At 39.2% G+C, this 24,797-nt stretch overlaps 1 protein-coding gene across 22 annotated transcripts in view; it reads right to left on the reverse strand.

Annotated features, from left to right (window-relative positions):
• The window catches only part of SYNE1 (spectrin repeat containing nuclear envelope protein 1), a 482,603-nt gene that overhangs the window by 257,169 nt on the left and 200,637 nt on the right, over nt 1-24,797 (reverse strand). For all 22 annotated transcript variants that reach the window (XR_006717653.1, XM_045500062.1, XM_045500061.1 and 19 more), the window contains 13 exons: nt 24,469-24,696; nt 23,969-24,067; nt 22,015-22,205; nt 21,485-21,608; nt 20,110-20,276; nt 17,981-18,134; nt 13,946-14,574; nt 10,518-10,697; nt 8,449-8,599; nt 7,676-7,834; nt 5,675-5,857; nt 2,776-2,877; nt 251-454 (listed from right to left, as the gene is read on the reverse strand). Coding sequence is in view for 21 of the 22 variants with exons in the window: in XM_045500062.1 (XP_045356018.1) it covers nt 251-454; nt 2,776-2,877; nt 5,675-5,857; nt 7,676-7,834; nt 8,449-8,599; nt 10,518-10,697; nt 13,946-14,574; nt 17,981-18,134; nt 20,110-20,276; nt 21,485-21,608; nt 22,015-22,205; nt 23,969-24,067; nt 24,469-24,696 (2,571 nt within the window). In the remaining variant the exon portion in view is untranslated. The remainder of the gene's footprint in view (nt 1-250; nt 455-2,775; nt 2,878-5,674; nt 5,858-7,675; nt 7,835-8,448; nt 8,600-10,517; nt 10,698-13,945; nt 14,575-17,980; nt 18,135-20,109; nt 20,277-21,484; nt 21,609-22,014; nt 22,206-23,968; nt 24,068-24,468; nt 24,697-24,797) is intronic.

A 24,797-nucleotide genomic window follows, 5' to 3' on the forward strand; every position in this document is an offset into this window, starting at 1 on the left:
AGCTTATGAGCAGGCCCTACAGTAAGTAAAGCATGCTTTCTGCTTTTAGATGATTCATCTTCAATTTCCTACTACCTGCATTCATTTCTCTACCTGTTAACTTACTTTGCTGTATCCAATGAGTTAGTCGGCCTGATGTTAATATAGGTAACTGAGAGCAGAGTCTTTATTTTTATTCCAGTCACCACAAAATAGGAGAACCAATATGACCATTGGAAGTATAAATGCTTCATGATAGGTTATTACCTACCTTTACTTTTTTTAGTCCTTCCCATGTCTCCGTCTGAGCACAGTTCATCAATGCTTCTTCTACTTTTGTGAGCCAGCTTGTTATATCATTGATAAATTTCTCCACCTGTGTACTCTGAGTGGTGAACTCTTTCAAGGTTCCTTTTGCTTCTTCGGTAATTTCTTTGGCATGCTCCAGTTTCTGCCGTAAGTCTGCTTCTATAAACTAAACATAAAGTAGGATTTCATTAAAATCTGTGGCGACCAGGACACTCATTGGGTAGCAATTCTGTTCGTGTGCAGCTTAACTGTCAAAAACACATCAACCTAACCATGGAGGCTAATTCAACTTTTCTAAGAAGGGAAACCAGTGGGTGCAAGGGGTCAAACAAGTTAAGTGACGGGAAAATGGAAACAGTACGTATTTACAGTTGACAGTGGATGTTAAAGTGGCAGTTTTGACAGAGGGCCCAAGGAAAACGGAAGGTCACGTTTCAAAAGCAGAGCTAAACCTACACAGAGTTACCAAGTTTGTGACTAAAACCCGGTTCTGAATTCTTCTCCAGAAACACTCACACGTGTATGTCCGGATGTAACCACGACTCTGAACAAACACCACTTCAGAATTTTATCATAAAGCAATTTTGTTTTTGTCTCCCACTTGAAAGCATTCAGTGAAGCTAGTCCTCTTCTCCCGAAGGACTTATTTCAGGAGGGCCCCTGACTCCTCTGGTCCTACAGATCATAAAAGGACTTCTAATCATGATAAATTGCAAAATGCTTTCAATTCCACAATGAAAACGTCTAGGCCCATTTCATAATCCAAATTGAACTTGAAGTTAGAGCTTTTATCTTATCCCTACCCTAGATCTGCTACAAATAGGAAGCCCATCTGAAGAAAGGTGTCAAGTGCCTCTTTTTCTATTTCCCCATTTTCTATAGCTTCTGACCCTGCAGGTGTAGCCAAGCAGGAGGTGGGGGAAGGGCTCTGAAAGTTTTGACAACTATTGTGAGCTGGCATCTGTGCTCCTAGGCCAGGTGACATTTAGCATTCTCTCCTGTCACAGGCCTTCCTCTGTGGGGTTTTCTGAGACTCCCCTCAGTGCTGGGACCTCCCACTGACATTGCCTAGATACAAGCAATGCACTCTTCTCTGGCTCTTTCTCCTTCCACAGCCTGCGGGCATCTCTTTACCTTGCTGCTGAGGCCTGTCCCTCCCTAGAAAGCCTTCCCAGATAACCTGAGATATGCAAGCACTGAGGCTTTGTCCTTTCCTTTCCTCTGATAATTCACTTCTGGGCCAGAGGTCACACTCTGGCATTCACACAAGAGATGATTCTGAGATGCAGACCACTCAAAATAATCACTTCTCCTTTGGCAAACACCTCAGCAGTTGGCTAGCCTCTCTCTCACCCTTAAGGTCTCTCGGAGGAATGAGAGAGTAGACCTGGCGTCCACCAACTGCAGGGGCACATGTCATGCTTTCTAGATGACACCACTGAAACTCTTCCCTTTATTTTAAGGTAAGGAACAGGTGTCCCGATACCTCTTCCTTGAGATGGGGGGTGATGGTGAGAAAGCAGAGGACAACGGTAGCTCTCTCCCAAGGCCCTGCCTCCATCTTAACTCTGCAAAAGTCCCCCTGATGCCCATTTATATCCTTGACACAGGCAACATGCATAAGCACTCCTTTTCACTTTTCTATTAGCACCCTTTCCCTCTTGTTGCCTCAGGTGAAACTTCTAACATTCTGGTCCATGTAGATCAGCCACCCGTGAGGCTAAGTGATGGACACGCAGTCTCAGGTCAGAGCGGTAAGTATAGTCAAGCATGACAGACGGGTTAGCAAGAGGCAGTAAGTAAAGGACAAAGGCACAACAGGAAGAAGGACAATGTAGAGGAAATCCCTGAGGGCAGAAACAAACGCATAGGTTAAAGTAAGGCAGCGGAACACTTAGCCTGGAGCCTGTGGTGCTGGCTGCCAAGAGAAACCCACCCCCTCCATGCTACTTGTTTCTACAACCCCCTTACTGAAGTAGCTCAGACTTCCTGGTCGACCCCGGCCTGCCTCATGCTCCCCGTGGATCTGTGCCGAACGCAGAGCCCTGAAATGAGGTTTGCGATGGCAATGTCTCCTAACCCAACGACTGGGTAACTGAATTAGAAGAATATCCACATTCATAAATGTGGTTTCTGCTCCTGTCCAGATGTAAAATGGTCCATTAGGCAAGCTGGATGATACTACTCCTAAAATTTAGTAAGGAAAAGGATGCTAATCACTTCCAACACAAATGTAATATGTATATCAGAAATGTGTTATTAATACTAGCACAAGGAATTCTAAAGATGTTAATGTTTTAACCCCCATATATGGTAAGAGCCGTGTGTTTTCTTGGAATTATGATGATAATAATGAGAATATATATATTGTATATATATGACATATAAAATTTATTGTTATTGTATTACATATCGATTATATTAGAGATTATATTTGAGGTTGAGTCTAGTATATGGTAGTTATTACAAACCTGATTGAATACTTACCTGAAGGTCTGGTGGTGTTTCTGGATTTTTAGTTAACTCTTTAAGATCATTAACTTTGCAATGAAGTTCTTCCAATCTCAACGCTTTGTTTTTAACTTCAGACTGCCAAAATAAAAGACAAAGACGAAAAGCATAACTCGTCCAAACATTGACATATTACATTCAGCATTTAATAATTTCAAGAGTTAACTCTGACATGATGTCCTAACTTCAAGCCAGGGTTAAAAAAAAAAAAAAAAAATCTCTGTTTCATTTTCTGAGTCTATCATTATTTACGAATGTGGAAAAATGCCATCATTAACTTTCACTTCCAGTGTGAGGGAGTATGCAGAACTTTCTCCCCATCCCCTTTTCCTGGAAAAAAAAAAGCTCCTGGAAAAAATTAAACACTAACTAAAAAGTCTTGAGTCACTGGGGATTTTCAATAACTGTCATTTATTCATTAGCGTTAATATCACTGGCTACCACGGCAGAGAAATTCCTTTGAGGAAGGATCTCAAAGCACATACACATTGGGAGTGCCTAATTAACTGTGAACTATATGTAATACATAAGAAACATTCAAGTAAAATTTTAAAATGTTTTTTTAAATAAAAGCCTTTTTTTATATTTTGCCTTTTTATTTTTAATGTATTTGCACCCACACTAACACACACAAAAAAAGAAAAAAATGGTTCAAGAATCATTACTGAACAAATTAGATGCTTGTAAACGTAACTATTTATTTGGAGCCACAAAGGAACTTTTGATAAAGGATCCCTCTCAACTTCAATATGATGTTTTGGTGTGCGGAGGACACTAACAAACTTTCAGTCCAGAAAGTAATTTACTTACCCAGAAAGCAATCTGCTTACCCAGTAAGACATGATGAACTAATTGTCAGGCCCACTGGCTTCCTCCAGGAGCAGGCTGAACAATTAAAAGATCACACCTAGTCACTTACTCACTGTCTCTCTTGAACTGCAGCAGCAACTCACTATGAGGCACTGGGCTGAGCCCACTTGACTGATTTTATTCGTTGCCATACCACACAGCCAATAACATAAAAACCCAGTTCTGTGAGTGACTGAAGCTGGACACGCTGAACGTGGGGCTGATGTCCACTGGCTTCCTGGATCCCAGAGGTCAGTAGTAGGAGTGTACTGTGTGCCAGTTACATAATTGGCTCCCCCAAAAAAGGAGACCCCGACTTGCAAAATTTACCCCCATTTTGAGCTACAACACGATGTCACCGCACGTGGGGTTGGAAGCATTGCCCCACAGTACAACATCCTACCACATGTCCCCCAAGCAGGTATAATAGGGACCCATAACTCAAGAGCCTAGATAAGAGTTGTGTGTAGAACAGAAATTAAGAGTTATAAGTTTTAAGTATTTATTAGCTTCATTTTAATCTACGTATTTATATTAAATTTATATATTATATAAATTTATATAATAAATTTAATATATATTCTATTAACTGTAAACTTATCTACAATTTAATTTTCCGTGATGGTTGTGTTTAACCCTGGCCTGCGAAATTCTTTAAATTTTGATAATTTTTTTAAGAGCTGGTACAAGCCCTCTTCAGGCATACACTACTGTTTGAGCCGTAATGTTCATTTAACGTCAAAGATAACATCTTAAGAGACTGTAGTATCCCTCTCCTGACTGCACTTGAAGTTGGGCTGATTTCCTCTACTTCTGTTTGCCCTTAGAAATAGGTGTTTGATTTAAGACTCTCCAGAAAGCTCTTTGCGTCAAGGTTAGATAGCCTAGGTATACAGTTGATTCACCTACGTTTTTTCAGACTGCAGTCATTCATCATCTATCTGTCATGTTCCATCTGTGTGTCAGGCACAGTACCAACACCCAGGCATGCAATGGTGAATACCAGTCTGCCCTCATGGGGAGGAGTTGGCTATATGCTTTATGAAACAAGTTATCTTTCGTCACTATTTCCTCTGACGTTGCTTCATTGTTCATCCCTGCCTAATTTCTACTGCACATTTCACATACATACTGTTATGTAAATAATGTAAATGCCATGAGGATAGGGGCTTTGTCTGTTTTACTGTTTATTCTCAGTGTCTAAAAGAGTGCCTGACATGCTTGTTAAGAATCTGGGGACACCTGGGTGGCTCCGTCAGTTGAGCATCAGACTTCGGCTCAGGTCATGATTTTTCAATTTGTGAGTTCGAGCCCCGCGTCGGGCTGTGTGCTGGCAGCTCGGAGCCTGGAGCCTGCTTTGGATTCTGTAACTCCCTCTCTCTCTCTCTGCCCCTCCCCTGTTTGTAGTCTGTCTCTCTCTCTCAAAAATAAACATTAAGAAAAAAAAAAAAGAATTCGATGAGTGAAGAAGTAAATGAATGCAAGAATGGAAATAAAAAGTTTAAAATAAATTGGTGACTAGAGCTTTTTAAAAGGCCACTTTCTGGGGAAGCCTGTCACACTCCCATCTCCAGTTTTCTTCCGTTTCTAGAGGGGAAGTAGAAGAACCCAGCATCTACGGTAAGTGTTCAGCACATGGTAAGTACTCAGTAAACATCTTGTTTGAATGAAAAAAAAAATCTAGATATGATTAAATTACAAACTCCTTCAATTTGGTTTTCCGGTAGGAAGGTGCCATAGTCTGAAATGAATGGAAAAATGGGAAAAAACATAGATTTTATGGGCTTTTACTTTTCTACCAATATTTTAAGTTTAGAGGCCCAACTAAGAAGTGATAAAAAAAAGAAAAAAAAGTCTTATCCGTTGCCTAGTCAAGTCTCTAGTAAATAGCAAAAGATAGTTACGACTTTTGTAACATTCATATGCGTCTCTGAAAGAAAGAATGAACTTTTAAAAAAGGACACATTTTTCTTGTATTCTGGTCAATGAGCTCACAGGCTCACGTATGTAGATGTGGTCAATTTACCTCAAATTCTTTAAGGAATTCTTCTGCTCTGACGCTATTATTCAGGTTACTGATGCTTTCAGCCAACTGTGGAACAGAATTGTTTGACCATCCGTCGATCTCGTCTTTACTTGAAAGTACATCACCCCAAATGGTCAGGCTTGCCCTCAGCCTATCCATGTTTTCCTCAATTTTCTCTGATACCTGGGATAGAAAACAGAAGCCATGTCACTATTAGTCTGAGGCTTTAAGATGCTCCTTGCCTCACCAAATTGCTAAAAAATGTCAATGCTTCCTCAATCAAAAACTATATTCTCACTGAAAAACAAAGTTTTACAAAAATTATTATAAGAGAATTCGTGCACTTGACTCAAATAAATGCTAACTATTACATAAATTGTTTCTGTCATTGGGAGAGTTGACTGAATTTCTGAGACATTTGATTTTCATTTGTAAGTTGGGAAACTAAGAACAGGATTATTGGAGTCAATTATAATATAATATTCTCTAGGATAAGGGTCCATCTAGGGCAGTATTATACTTATTTTTGAAAGGAACACAATAAGCACTTTTATTTGTAATGCTGAAGTATAAAAGTGGACATAAATTAGACATGAACATATTTATAGAATAAATAAATATGTAGGACAACAACCAACTTTGTACAACCAACTTTGTCTAAAGTAAAGCACTATTGCTTAATACTCTTGCTGTAGTAAGAATGTTTTTTAACATTTTTTTAGTGTCTATTTATTATTGAAAGAGAGAGCCTCCAGGCTCTAAGTTGTCAGCACAGAGCCCGACACGGGGCTCAAACTCACAAACTGTGAGATCATGACCTGAGATGAAGTCTGACACTTAACTGACTGAGCCACCCAGGTGCCCTAGGCATGTTTGTTTTTTTTTTTTAAGTTTATTCATTTTGAGAGAGAGAGAGAGAGCAGGGGAGGGGCAGAGAGAGAGAAAATCACAAGCAGGCTCTGCACTGTCAGTACAGAGCCCAAGGTGGGGCTCGAACTCAGGATCTGTGAGATCGTGACCTGAGCCGAAATCCAGTCAGATGCTTAACTGACTGAGCCACCCAGGCACACCAAGGATTTTTTTCTCTTTTTAAACTTTTTTTAATGTTTATTTATTTTTGAGACAAAGAGACAGAGCATGAACAGGGGAGGAGCAGAGAGAGAGGGAGACACAGAATCTGAAATGGGCTCCAGGCTCTGAGCTGTCAGCACAGAGCCTGACGCGGGGCTCAAACTCATGAACTGTGAGATCATGATCTGAGCCAAAGTCGGACGCTTAACCGACTGAGCTCCCCAGGCGCCCCTGTTTTGTTTTTTTTTTTTTAAAGTGGAGGCAAGTAAGGTTTCCTGCAGTTCTCTAATTATTTGATTATAGTACACAATTATCAATATCTAACTTTAGTAATATAGTTTAAGTAATTTAATCAATAGTAATGCACTGTAGGTTAACAGAAAGGCAACAGAATCACAGGGTTTTTGAGCTGGAAGTTAACGCAAAACATGTATGGATTGAGATGTAGAGTTCCAGAGAGGTCAAGTTGTTCACTGGTCACACAACTAGTAAATGACAGAGCAAGAACAAATACCCAAGGATGTAAACTACAAGTCTGATTTATACAATGCAAATATAGTCTTAGTACTCTAAGTGATTATACATTATAGTTCAATATTCTGTAGGATATTTATAAATTACTCTTCAATTTTTATCCATAATCTCAGAGTTTTGAGGGGAATAAAACCATTTAGAGTTATAAATTCGTTGTGATTGAAGCTACCAAGTTAAATTCTAGAAAACTGCCACTGAATATTAACAAAATAAATCAAATAACCTTTTTTTACTAATTCTAAACTTTATGTGAATATTGTTTTTCTTAAAAATGTCATTTTGCCTGTAGCATTAAAAGCTAAAGATGAAATTCACATCCCTGAATACTTTACCCCCAAATATGATAGACAAATATGAATATTTAAACTGTTCATACAATCCAGGTGATTATCTTACATCCAGCCATCTGTCCACAGTGCTCTCCATGTCTGTTTTCACGAGGTTGAAATCACTACTGTGAATTTTTTTCAGCTCAGATAATAACTGTTTTCCTTTACTTGTAAAGTTATCCAATTCTTTCTGTTTATTACTCATTTCATTCTTGACACTTTCATGCTGTGGACATAAATGTTTCTTTAATTAATAAAATAATCAGCGATAAGTCAGGTGTTCAAAACCATTTGCCTCTGAGAAATTTATTTCATGGTTTGACCTTATGCGGAAACCAGTGATATGAATGAACTATATATCTTTTTGAATGGCTAGAATCCTAGGATATCAGTATTCCTAAAACAAAACAAAACAAAACAAAACAAAACAAGTTGAGTTTGTCAGCATGAATGTTCTACCTCTATATGTACTGACAAGAGTTTTGTAGAGAATTCATTATAAGTGAAAAGACCTACTAAGTCTACTAAAATAAATACGTTTTTAAAAAACTTATATAGATATCTTTTTTTTTAAGTTTATTTACTTTGAGAGAGAGAGAGTGGAGGAGGGGCAGAGTCTGAGATGGGGGGGGGGGAGAGAGAGACAGAGAGAGAGAGAGAGAGAGAGAGAGAGAGAGAGAGAGAGAGAGTCCCAAGCAGGCTCTGCACTGCCAGCAGAGTCAATGCAGAGCTCGAACTCACAAACCCCAGGAACATGACCTGAGCTAAGATCAAGAGCCGGACACTTAACCGACTGAGCCACCCAAGCACCCCTAAGATAAATAGATTTTGAATTATTACCTTGGATAAAGCCCATTTAAGATCCTCCTGATCTTTTATAGTAGTTCTGGTTGCAAGCACATTGTTGGCATTTTCTAGGACTTTAGAAACAACTGACTTCAGGTTCTGATAGTCTCTCATTAAGTCAATAAGTCCACAGCATTGACCCTGGCTATAATAATTAAAGAAAAGATATCATTTATTACGATGTATGAAAGGGAAGGATTCTCTATGATTGGACTTGATATGTAACCACACAAATGTATTCATAGATGGCTGCTGGAATCAAGCGGAAACCGTATTTCTACCCATTGAGGTCAAAGGAGCGCGGATCAAGCCAACTCAACTCTAATGGCCAAATTGTTTCAGTGAATGAAGAATGCACAGTCATTAAAACAAATATGTGACCTCAATGACAAGAAAAAATATGTTCTTGACAACTAAAACTTATGTAGATACCAACAATCTTTGTTTTTTTAAAATTTTTTTTGTTGTTTAATTGCATCATAGTGGTGAGTATTAAGAGGAAGCAAACAAAACAAAATAAAACAAAACCCCCACACCAAACAAACAAAATAACACTGCTTAATAAGTAAAATACACATGAGGATGTTGTTTTCCATTTCAATGACATAAATTTTCATTGAATTTGAATCCTCTTAAAATTGTGAAAATAAGAAGATAGTTTTTGTTTATAAGTATAAAATGTTTCTGAGCAGGCAATTCTACATGTAGGAATTTTTCCAAAGAAAAAGATGTACACTACGATTGAGGTAAAATTATATTCTTTACATCATTATTTATAATAGGAGAAAAAAATATAAATAACCCAAATGTTAAAAATAGGCTATTAATTTTTTTAAGCTTATTTATTTTTGACAGAGAGAGAGAGCGCATGAGCTAGAGAAGGGCAGAGAGAGAGGGAGACACAGAATCCGAAGCAGGCTCCAGGCTCTGAGCCATCAGCACAGAGCCTGATGCAGGGCTGTAACTCACAAATTGTGAGATCATGACCTGGGCCAAAGTTGGATGCCTAACCTACTGAGCCACCCAGGCGCCCCCAAAATAGGCTATTAATTGAATAAACTCTAATATATTCTTATAATTGAATACTGTGCAATCTCTAACAAATCACAATTTAAGGGAATATTCAATAATATGGAATAAAATTTTACAACACAGTTAACTTTCTAAAAGCTTACGTTAATAATCTATAATATACAACAAAAAAAATTATGTATATAAAAAAATTGAACATGAATGTTTATAGATGCTTTTTGATAGTCATTAAACTGGAAAGAGTCCAAATATCCATCAACTGGTGAATGAATAAGCTGTGGTACACCTATTAAATTGAATATTATTCAGCTATAAAAAAGAATAGATGTTATTAATACACATAACAATGTACATTATGCTAAGCAATAGAAGGTATTTACTCAAGTGCAGTAAAAACTTAGGCACATGCACCCAATTGACTATGAATGTTTATAGATGCTTTATTTACAATCATCCAAACTGGAAAAAATCCATTTGTATGTGATTCTGAGAAAAATAATACTACAGAGACATAAAACTGATCAACAGCTGCCAGGGACTAGACATGGGGGACGGGTTGATCACAATGAGACATAGGGGGATTTTTTTTTAGGTGGTGGAATGATTATACAAGAGTTGATCATAGTAATACTTACACAGTATGTGTGTAATCATAAACTGAATGTGTGTTAAACTCATACAAGGGCATACACTTAACAGGATGAAATTTATTATACGTATATCATACCTTAATTATAAACAAGGAAAACAAAACAAAAAAAAGAAAATCAGAGGTTAAGACTCTCACAGTAGCCCTTTGTAATTGTTGACAGCTCCTGCTTTTAAGCGCTACATTTCACCTACCATTGTTATTTCAAGACATCTTCCTCAATAAAGTTTTGTAGGACTAAATTTTTAACGTATGAGAGACACAGAATACCTAAGGTGGCAAAAGATACTCAACTCGATCACACCAACGCAAATCAACAGACAACAGCCCAATGCCACAAAATAGAAAGTTGAAAACAACAACTGAGAGGATTTTTACTTACTTTTCATGAATTAGTTTTTTGGTATCATCCCAGGTGACCTCTAAGCGGTTTATCTCCCTGTCGACCTCAGATGCAAAGGCCACATCTTTCTGAGCAATTTGTTTAGCTTTGTCTTTCAACCAACATAGTTCATGCTCATGAGAATTCAATTCATCCTCTAACTGATTAAAGACTCTCAGCCTGTGAATCAAAATGTTATTATATTATTAACTTATTAAAGGTAAGAACTAATATTTCTTCTCCATAAAGCACACCGATAGCTATCTGGAAAAACTTTTTTTTTTTTTAATTTTTTAATGTGTATTTATTTTTGAGAGAGAGAGAGAGCGCACGCGCACGTGCACGAGCGTGCGTGAGGATGGGAGTGGGGGAGGGGCAGAGAGAGGGAGACACAGAATCCAAAGCAGGCTCCAGGCTCTGAGCTGTCAGCACAGAGCCCGACGCGGGGCTCAAGCCCACAAGGCATGAGATCATGACCTGAGCTGAAGTTGGACGCTTAACAGAGCCTCCAAGGAGTCCCAGATATCCAGAAAAACTTTTAACACAGCAATTAAATTAAGGTACCTCCACTGAGAATGATGCCTTTTAAACTTAAATTTGCAGAATTCATACTCTGCCTTAGGAAACATTTAAAGTCATTTTCGCTATTCATCATCAACTTTCTATTAAGTCTGTATTCTCTTTCTATTTTGCTTTCACAGTATAAGACTTGAAAGACTAGGGCTGGACTTGTAGGTAACGTAGGTGAGTCCTTACCATAAGGTCTTTGGTAAAAAGTCCTTCTGTGCCCTGAGGTCCAATTCATGTAAAATAATAATATTTAAGAAAACAGTTGTTTCATTTCAAATAAAAATAGCTTCATTTTTTGTCCCTAATATATTACTCTTTGAGCACTTGTAAAATGTGGCCATGTAGAGGCAGCCATGGACTCATAGATTCTTGCATTTTGGTGTAGTGCTGTAGAGTTGATAAAGTGAGTGCACATGCACTATTCCATTTAATTCCCCAAATGAAGTGGTTAAGAGCAGCCATTATCATTATCTGCACCTTACAAGAAGACAGGGGATTTGCCCAAGGTTGCACAGTGAAGCGGAAGTATGGTTGGAGCTTAATAAATCCATCAATTCAGTGCAACATTTTCTATGATATCTGTGTGATTTTGGTGAGTTCAGTGTTAGAGGTATTGACATGGCTCTTGAGCCCAGTCCTGGCCTTCTTCTCCAGCAATCTTAGGATCTCCTGTCTGTCTAACCTAATTAGGCCAGGGAGAGCCATTCTGCCCTGCAGCACCAACCCGATTGCTGACTCCCTGGGTGAGCTCTTTGTTCTTTTGCTGTACTTGGCTCCTCATCTGGTCTTTCCTCTGGAGGCTATTTTTCCATCTCAAATTGTATTCCTTTTTGTAAGTTTGTTGTTACACTAGTCAGCTTATTGCTCACAAGGCGTGTTAGCCTCAAGAGCCATTATTATCTAACTAAATTATTATTATTATTATTATTATTATTATTATTACTATTATTATCAAGCTAAATGCTTGATTCCAGTTAAAAGGAAGCACATCACAATGGTCTTGGCAAGATCGGCACAATCCTTATTGATTATGGACACCTTGGTATGAACACATTTCAGCTGTTTCTCTGCCCCCTGAAAAAAGTGGAAGAGAAATGACCCTGAGAACATAGTGGGGAAAAAGGTCTATTAAGAAGGAAAAATAAGGGGCACGTAGGTGGCTCAGTCGGTTAAGCGTCTGACTTTGGCTCAGGTCATGAAGGCACAGTTCGTGGGTTTGAGCCCCATGTCGGGCTCTGTGCTGACAGCTCAGGGCCTGGAGCCTGCTTTGGATTCTGTGTCTCCCTCTCTCTCTGCCCCTTCCCCACTCATGCTCTGTCTCTGTCTCTCTCAAAAATGAATAAACGTTAAAAAAAAAAAAAAAAAAAAAAAACTTTTAAGAAGGAACAATAACATGAGGGCACCTGGGTGGCTCAGTCGGTTAAGCCTCTGACTCCTGATTTCGGCTCAGGTCATGATCTCACAGTTTAGGAGATCAAGCCCCACGTCAGGCTCTGTACTAACAGTGAGAAGCCATCTTGGGATTCTCTCCCTCTCTCTCTCTGCCCCTCCCCTGCTCATGCTGTCTTGCTCTCTCTCTCTCTCTCTCTCTCTCTGAAAGTAAATGAGTAAACATTAAAAAAAGAAGAAGAAGAAATAAGATTGAGATGAAGGTTATAGTATTAGAGGAAAAAATTACTTTCAAAATTACGGTAGAAAAATACCCCTGATCCCTTCGGTTCTCTATTAAACTCACCTGACAAAACCCCACCTTAGCTTAAGCCCACTTCCCTGCCTTCTCCATACCTCTGAGCAAACAGTCAAAAGTAGTTGGTGAAAACTGCTCTGCCAAGCTGACTGGTTTCACTTTAAGTGAAGGACTGCAAATCTCCAACCTTACCAAGCTTCCAGAGACATCATTTCCATGTCCTACTGAAGAACCACTTTTCTTTCCTCCATTTTCTTTCCACCATTTGCTTTCATACCATTTTCTTTCCGCCAATATCCTGCCCCTCACTCTCAGCTAATGAGGTTGCTCCAGTCTTTCTGAGGGGCTGGCTGCCACCAGGAAGAATTCCCTCAGATTTTTACCACCAGAACCACAAAGCGACTCGGATCCTCTGCCTTCATTTGCACTACAGCAGACGAGGCCCTTCTCCTCACAGCTAAACGTTGTTTAAAAATAGGTAACACGGGGCGCCTGGGTGGCTCAGTCGGTTAAGTGTCTGGCCTCGACCCAAGTTATGATCTCACGGTTTGTGAGTTCAAGCCCTGCTTTGGGCTCTGCTCTCAGCACAGTCTGCTTTGCATCCTCTATTCCCCGCTGTCTCTCTGCTCCCTCCCTGCTCACTCTCTCAAAAATAATAAGTAAAAAAAATTTTTGTGAATAAGAAAATAAAAATAGATAACATAATCTGTATAGTCTGTTATAAATAAGATCTTAGAGTGGCTTACACAGACACAGCCCTTAGGAAAATCCTTAAGGGAACCAAAGAAATTTTCGTACTTCTTTTTTTTTTAAATTCTTTTTAAATGTTTATTTATTTTTGAGAGAGAGGGAGACAGAGTGCCAGTGGGGAGAGGGGCAGGCAGAGAGAGAGGGAGGCACAGAATCCAAAACAGGCTCCAGGCTCTAAGCTGTCAGCATAGAGCACAAGCCCTGAGAGCATGACCTGAACCGAACTCGGACGCCTAACCGACTGCGCCACCCAGGCGCCCCTAAATTTTAGTACTTCTTAAGTTCAAATTAGTCATTAATTTTACCCTCAGAATATTAAAAGAAGTTGCTAAAGACGATCCTGTTAAAGTGTTGCACGAGAGTTAATTCTAGAACAAAGAAAGAATAGACCGCACAGCTGGCCCCGGCGGTTTCTTCCTACCTCTGCTGAAGAGCTTGACGCGTAGGCTCTTTCAGCCTCTCTTTGTCCGTCCTTTCTTCGATGTCCTCGATGCTTTTCAGCAACTCCTCTTTCTGGTCTTGGAATGCTTTTTTCAATACTGCCAGGGCATCTGCCTTACTCTGCTTAGTTCCCAGAAGGTTCTGGATCCTCTCTAACTCAAAACAGAGGTGATCAGCTGTACTTCGGCAGGAAGTCCTTTGCTCGGAACTTCCACTTTTAAGATGGTACTGGGCTTTGGCGAGAATGCTGTCGAGACTGACGGCCGTAGATTCTAATGCTTTGGCATCCTGAATCGCACGATTTAGGTCCTTTTTTAATAAATCAGTCTGTGTCTTATTCATACTGTCGGTGGTTTCCACCGTATGCCTCAGCCGGTGGAGAACCCCTGACAGAGAGGCGTGGCGCTGTAGGAATTCAGCCAACTGGGACAGGGCAAGCTGCCGCCTTCCCACCACCTGGCTGGCCTCCTCAAACAGCTGGAAGCAGTCCTCAGCCTTGCCCTGCAGGAGGTGGAGGTCCTCAGCTCGACCCAGAGCCCCCAGCTTCGCCAGGTGATCCCGCAGCCTCTGCAAGTCTCCCATTTTGCTCTCTGCTTCCGCTTCGTGGTCCTGGAAGGGAAGAGAGGGGTATTGGTGGCTCAGATACCCTGTGGCTAATGACACGGACATATTCAGGATTTGTGGTGTCAACATACATTTTAAATGGGGGCGCCTGGGTGGCTCAGGCGTTTAGCATCCCACTCTTGATTTCGGCTCAGGTCACAATCTCACAGTTTGTGAGTTCGAGCCCGGCCTCAAGCTCTGTGCTTATCAGCACGGAGCCCGCTGGGGATTCTCTCTCTCCCTCTCTCTGCCCCTACCCTGCTTGTGCTGTCTGTCTCTCAAAAATAAATATATGAACTTAAAAAAAAAAAACAATTAACAAAGACACATTTTAAATGCAACGGATGGTGCAGGATTTAAAGGCCATCTATAGTGAATCTTTCAGAGACGTTGTTAAAATTTCCCATTTTCTCGTCTATATGTTTCACGTGAAACACAACTCTGATTTGAAACTAATTTGTTCCGTGGAAAAGACTGTCATCATGCACAGAAATAGTAAAAGGAAATTTTATATAAATACATACATATATATGCATAATTTGGAAGATTTAAAATATATATGTATATACATAGTTCTAGTATATATAATATATAAATACTATATTACAGTATATATAATACTATTTTATATTTATAGTCAAAAAACAAATCACCGGCCCATAACGGAGTCACTTATGGTAGGTCATGTCACCAAACTGGCATTTCATACTTAACCCAACTGCAGTTTCAGACCCCTCCAGAAATATAGTGTTAACTTGTCAGTCAGGAGTTTTCTGGCCACGAGGTAATCTGTCACAAGGGTCCTCTCCTCCCTCCTCCCCCATCCAAGGAAGATGAGGTAATCTACAAGATAAGACCCCAGCTCAACCCCTAAGGGAAAGTGACCTTGCCTGAAAGGATCTTTTCTTTTCTTTTGCTAAGAACTTCCTTGTCCCACTTTCCTTCCTGGGAAAACCTTCCATTTTGTACAACCCCTCTGAGCTCCTTCCTATTTGCTGGAAGGGATACTGCCTGATTCACAAATTATTTAATAAAGCCAGTTAGATCTTCAGATTTACTCAGTTAAATTTTTGTTTTTTAACAATTCTCTCCCTTGCTCTCTCTCTCATGTATATATACATATATATGTGTGTGTGTATATATATATATATATATATATATATAATAACAATACTATATATATATACTATATATAAAATATATTGTAGTCTGAAAATTTTAATACACACACACACACACACACACACACACACTAAAGCTAATTCTAACAGAGTTGTAGGAAAGAATAATAGGAATAGATTAGCCTCTCGTCAGAGGCACTGGGTGAAGCAGATGAAAATACACAGGTTTTAGCTCCCTCCTTTACAGAAATGAATATGAACTCCATGAGACTATTGTATAGGAAATCTGACTTGCTCACAATAAATCATGTTTGAAATCTCTTAGAGCATTGCTAACAATCTCAGCATGGCTCCCATTAAAGAGAAATTACTATCTTAATCTTGACCACAATGGCCTTAATATTCTCCTCAGCTTGACTATTATACTTTAGAAAGCTTCTTTGAGCCTTGACTTAGGAGAATTTACAAATTCATTCTCTGCCCTTTTGAGATAGAAATCTTTTTAAAAGTTTCTGTACAGTTACAACCCAAGAATGTTTCTCAGGAACATGGGAGACATCCTTTCCAAACCAACACACTGAGTTAACAAATGCTTGATGGCTTTACCCTAAGGAAACTCTGGTTGATGTGACTGATTTATGAGCTTGTTTTGTTGTAGAAGCTGAGTGACCACAGATGAGCAAAGACTAGAGCAAGCTGGGAAGAATCCTTGCAGTTGTGCAGAAGGGACCAAAAGTGATATAGAGTAACCTCTATGATGATATACCCCTCCATCTCCCCCAGCTGGTCATGCTCACACCGCCACCTAATGAACATGTGTCCCATGAAAGACACAATTCCTGAATGCACAGCTCAGAAAGGAGAATACCTCCCTTTTCCCCTATATCCATCTTAACTCCTTATCCTTAAATGCACCCAACCCCAATCCTCTGGGGAGACAAATCTGAGCCAGCCTCTTATCTCTGTGCTTGGCAATAAATCTTTCCCTCTGCAAAAGCCCAGTGCTATGGTATTTGGTTTTCTGTTGCATGATGGCAAATGAACTCTTTTCAGTTTGGTAACACTTTTGAAATATAATCATGAAGGAAGATAGTGCCCCCATCTCCCTGTCTCTTTCTAGGGTAGGAGCCCAACTTCAGTGGGCATCTTGCTCTAAGTGATAAAACTACTTGAGGTCATAACGATATGAGCAAGTACTATTCCTCTGGGGAAATCCGATTAGCAAAGCTGGCACAAAGTGAGCACTCAATAAATATTAAATGTTTTATCATTAAATATTGTTATAAGTTTATTATGTAGCTTATCTCCAACTACCCCAATACTTGATCAATATCTGATTTTTTAAATATTTTTTTATGCCAGGATGGATATTATATATAATTTATAAATAAGGAAAATAAATCGTGAATTTTATATAACTTTCAGGCTAAAGAGTAATTCAGAAAAACTGTATCATTAAAGCATTGGAATTCACTATTAGTATGATAGGGAAAGAAGTCGGACGTTCAACCAACTGAGCCACTCAGGTGCCCCTAGTCTCGGCCATTCACTTTTGAATGCCCCTTCTCTTTATTTTTTTATTTTATTTTTTTATTTTTTTTTTCAACGTTTATTTATTTTTGGGACAGAGAGAGACGGAGCATGAACGGGGGAGGGGCAGAGAGAGAGGGAGACACAGAATCGGAAACAGGCTCCAGGCTCTGAGCCATCAGCCCAGAGCCCGACGCGGGGCTCGAACTCGCGGACCGCGAGATCGTGACCTGGCTGAAGTCGGACGCTTAACCGACTGCGCCACCCAGGCGCCCCATGAATGCCCCTTCTCTTTAAAGAGAGCTTTCATACTATTCTTACTTTCTGATCTTAAACTCTAATAAGCTTGTGCCTGCTGCTCATTTTATTCTGTGTCCACCTCTTCATTCTTCAAAGCAGCGAGACAAGGAACCCTGGGTCTTAAGGTAAAAAATCCTGCAACATTTGTTTTCAACATTGGAACAAAACAAACCAAGAAGTTTAAAAATGAGCATTCTTGTCCCTTTACCCTAGAAATCATTTTTCGAAGTAAGTGTCTTAAGGTGATTGCCTATTTTATCTGAAGTGGTTTTATCTGCTTAATTGATCTGCATAACACATTGCCTGGACCCATATGCTCAATTATTAAAACATTTGCATATGAATGCAAGGTTAACTTGCTGTCAAATGGTTGGATATTTTAAAAAAATAGTGCTTTTCTTTATAATTCAAGGACTCTCTTTTATGAATAAATTCTTTGATCTTAAAAGAATGCACTTTACCTTGTGCCTAGCAAATGCTGCCTGATGGTCTGTTATGCTTATCTCCGAAGTAGTTTGTAATTCACTGAGAAATAGCTTAATCCAGACAGAAAAGGAAAGCAGCAGTTCATCAAATTGCTGGTGTTCAGAGACCACAGACTGAAGAAAATTAATCCTATGTAGAGAAAGGTGTTAAAAGTTAAAACGTCCCGCAGATGAACAGAAAAAGACAATGACATATTTTTGCAGTAAGTTTAAACGAGGGCAACAGTGATGTGGTCATACATACAATGACAAATCAAGACCCTACAATTCGCTCTCTAGGTAACAGCCAGGAATGGTTTTAATATAACCAGAACATTATCTGCCAAGCTTAAACGTGGAGGCAATTTCCTGTAGCACCTAGGAAGGTGAACTCCAAAACCAAAATTGTGGTCTATGAGGGACCCACATAGTCAACTTCTCTGACCTCATCTGATACAGCCCTGCACCACACTGCGACTGCCTCAGTGGAGGAATACCATGTGAGGCAAAATTCTAATTACCATTTTTTTCCTGTACACAAACAGCTTGGGCAGAAACAATACAAACATGAGCAACCCTTCCTGTTTCGATATATTTCAACCAGTTTGATCATTTGCCCTAAATGTAAGACTGAAATTTTGGACTGAGGCTCATCAGAAATGCTAATTTTTGAGCACTTTAAGGTTCTTTTCTTTCTTTTTTAAAAACTTTAATTCCAGGGGCACCTTGGTGGCTCAGTCCCTTAAGCCTCTTGATTTGGGCTCAGTCACGATCTCACAGGTTGTGAGTTTGAGCCCCACATCGGACTCTGTGCTAATCCCTTTGGATCGTTTGTCTCCCTCTCTCTCTGCCCCTCCCTCATTAGCACTCTCACATTCTCTCTCAAAAATAAATAATAAAGCATTTAAATAAATAAATAAATAAACAAATTTTAATTCCACTATAGTTAACATACAGGGTTATATTAGTTTCAGGTGTACAATATAGTGAGTCAACAACTCTATACATTATCCAGTGCTCATCACAATAAGTGCTCTTAATCCCCTTCACCTATTTCACCCATTCCCCCATGCACCACCCCTCTGGTAACCATCAGTTTGTTCTCTATAATTAAGAATCTGTTTCTTAACTTTGTCTCTTTTTTTTTTTCTTTGCTCATTTGTTTTGTTTCTTAAATTCCACATATAAGTGAAGTCATATGGTATCTGTCTTTCTCTGACTGACTTATTTTGCTTAGCATATACCGTCTAGATCCATCCATGTTGTTGCAAATGGTAAGATTTCATTCTTTTTCGTGGCTGAGTAATATTCCATTGTATACACACCACGTCTTCTTTGTCTATTCATCTATCAATGGACACTTGGGCTGCTTCCATAATTTGGCTGTTGTAAATGATGCTGCTGTAAACATAGGGATGCATATATCTTTTCAAATGTGTTTTTGTATTCTTTGGGTAAATACTCGATAGTGGAATTACTAGATCACATGGTAATTCTATTTTTAATTTTTTCAAGGAACCTCCATGCTGTTTTCCACAGTGACTGCACCAGTTTGCATTTCCACAATAGTGCATGAGGGTTTCTTTTTCTTCACATCCTCGTCAACACTTGTGTTTTGGATTTTAGTCATTCTGACAGATGTCATGTGATAGTCTCATTGTGGTTTTGATTTGCATTTCTCTGATGATAAGTGATGTTTAGCATCTTTTCATGTATCTGTTGGCCGCCTCCACGTCTTTGGAGAAACGTCTGTTCATGTCATCTGCCCATTTTTTAATTGGATTATTTGTTTTTTGGATGTTGAGTTGTATCAGTTATTAAGTTCTTTACATATTGATATATTTTGTTTGTAAGTTCTTTATATATTTTGTATACTAACCCTTCATTGGGTATGTCATTGGCAAATATCTTCTCCCATTCAGTAGGTTGTCTTTTAGTTTTGTTGACTATTTCCTTTGCTGGAGCACTTTTATTTTTTAAATGATAAAGTAATTTTTCCCCCATCTATACTTATCTGAATAGCTTGGTTAAGTAAAAGCAAACAAAACTCTGTTTTCTTCCTTATATGCTAACCATTTTTAAAAAAGAATGATATAATTTATTTATTTTTTTTTAGAGAACCCAACCTTTTGCTAATTATCTGTGGCAAATCTCTCCATCTCTCATCCAACTGCTCCAAATGTAGTTTCATCATTTTCACATCATCTTTGGAGGCCACTGAAAATAGTGATTCCTTCAATTGCAAAAGGTTGCTATAGACTGAGGCCTGGGATACAAGTTCGTTTTGCAGTGCCTGAAAGAAACAGAAAACATTGTAGATCTCATCCCAGCATGATCAACTAAGAAGGACCATGTGACACAGGTGGTTGTTGTCCAAAGGCTTTGCAAAACAGAAGTCATTCGGACCAGGCCTAAAGAGAGTTTTTATTACCCGATTGAGAATGAATTTGCTTAACCTTTAATGAAACATTTAAAATGCTACTAAGTCCTGAATTCGTTTTCTGAAGTCTGAGTTCTATTGAGTTAGGCAACTTTCTTTCTGCAGAATTGCTTTCAAGATGAAGAAACGGAGGAGGTCAAGTGAATCAAAGAAAAGCTATTGCTAAAGAGAAACAATGCATTTCTAACAATAATAGACATGGAATTCTGGGTACCAGGAACATGGTCTCCCTCTTCCTTTAGAGACTATATCCCAAACTGGGAAACTTTAAGGCTCTTCATTTTGTTTTCATGCCACAGAACGACTTATTTTTAATCAGGCAACGAATCTCTGAGGTGCTGTGAGTGGTGCATAAAAATTGTGGTTCCCATCTAATACGAGATGGAAGATAAACACTCGTAACATGGCGTTGAGTGGGATTATAATGTAGCGTGGCACATAGCAGATGCCTGTCACCATGCTTTTTCCCCTCCTGAATGAGGCCAATGTGTGTGATACAAGCAAACGTGCTACAGGTTTCAGAGGAAGGAGTACATAGCCTGTGGATGGCAGGAAAGATCATAAAGCAGAACTGGGACCTAGGCTGAGCAGGACAAAACACACACAGCCAGACTGTGTGGATGTACAAGGAATGTTAGAGCACAGTGTGAGGCAGTTTGGCAGATACTGTGCCCGGATGCAGGGATCTCAGAGCCTTCAGCCCCCTCCTGGTCCCCTAACCCACATAGCACTTACGTTCTGTGTAGAGATGTATAGGAATAGTTTTATGTGGCCAGATATCTTTGTGTCATTTTTAAGAAAAAGAGCTGTGACTTCCCTTCTTAGAACACCTTATGGTGTATTTTTAAAAAAATAAGAACTTGTTTTTCATTGTGGACTGATGATTGCTCTCTAACCTCAGGGCAGGAAACAGTCACTGGGACTGACTTCTCCTTCTGAGGAGCGACTCTTTGGGCGATTAATGAACAATGTCAGTGTACAATAAAACAGAAAGGCAGCAGGACCAAGAGTGTGGGAAACCCTCAAAGTCAAGGAAAGAGAAAATGTGAACATAAACTTGCCTGTATTGATTGAAGTTCACTCTCTACTTTGACTCTGTCTGCAGAAATGTCCATTTCTGGAGAACTGGCTATTGCCTCACACCGCTCTAACCAGGTTAAAAAGGTTGACAATTCTTTCTCTAGCCTAAAGAAAGCAGAGGTGAGAAACAAATTAATCCAAGATTATCATGCCAGAAAACTAAACCTTTCCAAAGTTGCAGGGTCCAACACTAACCATTACAAATAATACAATGTTGGTTACATTATTCCTAGACATGAAGGCAAAAGAAGAATAAAAAGCCCATTCCCTTCACGTTCATATATGTATTTGTACACACGTTTCTATCTGTGTAATACGAAGGTACATATATATCCTCTCCACTCTCAGGGATCTTCATCATCTAACAAAGACCAAGATGTTCCCATATTAGACACATGAGTTGATGCGTTTACAACTGGGATGACTGTTTCCCAACAGCTGGTCCAGAATTTCCTACCTACGAGTGGCAGTTGAAATCCATGCTGCCAACTCGGGAAGGAAAGTGGCTCACCTCTGCCAGTGGGCCAGCAGGTTCTCGAGCACAGCCTGCCTCTCCTTGGCCCGACTCCGTGTCTCCTCGTACCTCTGCTGCAGGGCCGCGGCCTCTTGAACGGAGGAGGTGGCTCTGTTAGCCACCTTCTGGGCGCTGGCTGAGACTGTGGTCACTGCACTGTTCAGCGCCTCCAGGGCCTGGCAGAGATCCTGACATGAGGCAAAAGGAAAGGAAAGGAAGCACAACATCAAGAAATGAGGCTTACGTCTTTCTTTGAGACCCGTCACCACCCCAAATTTTCCCTAAGTCATGATAACCAGGAATGTAATAAAAATGACTCTGTCCGTGATCTTCAGCAAGACAATGTCAGTGAGTTACTTCATGCATATAGAAGTCAAAAATGAAAATGGAAAGGTTTTTCCCCAAATAAGAATTTATTGCTGTATATCTGAATAATTTCAACTTTCCCTTAACGATGCAGATAATTTGTGAAAATTATTATTCATTTTATGCCAAATACATATTTTAAAACACGCTCTGTTTAATTTGTAAGAACTATATGTAACATGCAATCATCTCTATCAAAAATATATGGGGAGTGATATAGCTGACATGTTTGCTAACAGAAGTGATAATAACGGTGCCTCGATGTTATGTACATTTCATATAAACGCATTTAATCTTCATAAGAATCTTAAGAGTTGTGTTCTTTCAATATCTTCATTGTACAGATCATAAATGATGACAGAGAAAAAAATAATCTGCTTTAAGAAGTCTAAATGTTAGAAAAAATAGAATATTATCGTCTCTGGTACTCAGTTATTGACTTAGTTAACTATTTTTTTTTTAATTTTTTTGTTCAATGTTTATTTATTTTTGGGACAGAGAGAGACAGAGCATGAACGGGGGAGGGGCAGAGAGAGAGGGAGACACAGAATCAGAAACAGGCTCCAGGCTCTGAGCCATCAGCCCAGAGCCCGACGCGGGGCTCGAACTCACGGACCGCGAGATCGTGACCTGGCTGAAGTCAGACGCTTAACCGACTGCGCCACCCAGGCGCCCCAACTATTTTTTTTTAATGTTTATTTATTTATTGAGAGACGGAGAAAGACAGAGTGTGAACGGCGGAGGGGCAGAGACAGAGAGGGAGAGAGACGATTCTAAGCAGGCTCCATGCTGTCAGCACAGAGTCTGACGTGGGGCTTAAACTCGAAAACCGTGAGATCATGACCTGAGCTGAAACCAAGAGCCGGCTGCTTAACCAACTGAGCCACCCAGGTGCCCTAAAAAAATGCATTCTTATTTTAAGTATTCAAATGATATAAATTCCACTCCCCTTTGCAGGTATTCCTTTGTCAACTGTTTGCTTTCTATCACTGTAGCCCCTGCCCTAGGCACATTATATGTGTGCATCCATGCATATATATAGGGACAATGTGTATATATATATTAATTAACACATTTCTTTTAAGCTTTTTTTCATGCCTGATTCTCCCCCTCGGCTCCTTCCCCTAAATTTTACCAAAGGCATCTGTCTGTTCCTTTGCAGAACACCTCACAGTAGTTACTAGTTCAGGCACCAGACCAAAAAAACTAGTCATCAGTGGAAGATTAGTGAGAACATATTCTTTGCACCTCTGGGTGTAGTGAGTTAGAATCTAAAATCTTCTATGCACATGCAGTTTTTTTATGCACATTTAATTTTTTATAATGCCTGCAAGAAGTAACAGAATTTACTAAAACTATAATCAGAAAAAGTTACATGTCTTAATTATGAGAAATACATTGTAAATGAATACTCCTTTCATATGAATTTTTTAATAAAGACTTACTTGCGTACTTATATTTCCTGTGTTACGTGAGGTATGTTTGATCTGTATCGTTCCCCAAGTAACATAAAAATCCTTTCAAGTTTAACTGTCATAAAAATATTTACTATGTTTTCAAGCAGGAATTATCAGATTCCTCTTACCATATGTTCTTGGAGAATTTTGTATGTTTCTGTGGCTGAAGAACATATTTTAATTGGATCAGCAAGTTTATCTTCAAATTCAGACACAGACTTCTGGATCTAAAACATTAGTGAAATACAAAAATAATGGTGGGGAAAATGCATGTCAAAGAAGAAAAAGTTATTGAGGAAGCAGCATGCCTATCTTTCTGGATAACTTTCAATATAATGATACTATATATAGATATATTTTTTAAAAAATCTAAAATCGATGTGTCCCACTGTTTGAAAGGAATAGATAAGCCTTAATGCCTAATCTGAACACAATGTATAATTATATTTTTATATTACCTCAACAAAGGAACCCCGTGGATAGTTAAAGAGTTGGTCATCATTGACAACTTGGTAAATGATTGGCAAATTGTATCTTCCCTTAGTCTACTCTTTCTGGACTATGTATTGCATTTCATTATAAATGCAATAGGCAATAGTAACTTTGGCACGCACAGACCCATTCTTACCTTTCTCAGATTCTCTTCAAACTTTTGCTGCTGAGATAAATGTCCCAAGATTGTTCCTTCCAAACACTGCGCATGCTCTCGGAGTTCTTCCCAGTACCTTCTTATTTGTGTCAACTTGGCTTTGATGCGAGCAGATTCTCCAGTGGTGACAAACTGAGCGAAAGACTGAGCTGCTTCTTCTAGCTCTGTAATGCAGCCGATCTTGCTTTCTATTTCCTGAATTATGACCTAATATTTAAAACAAGAAAAATGACAATGTAGGCTGAGCAAGCTTGTCTTCCTGAAATAATAGATTATCTGCACAGAGAGAAAATTAGGAGAGATTTTCT

Source organism: Leopardus geoffroyi, chromosome B2 (genome assembly GCF_018350155.1).
Source record: "Leopardus geoffroyi isolate Oge1 chromosome B2, O.geoffroyi_Oge1_pat1.0, whole genome shotgun sequence".
Taxonomy (NCBI): domain Eukaryota; kingdom Metazoa; phylum Chordata; class Mammalia; order Carnivora; family Felidae; genus Leopardus; species Leopardus geoffroyi.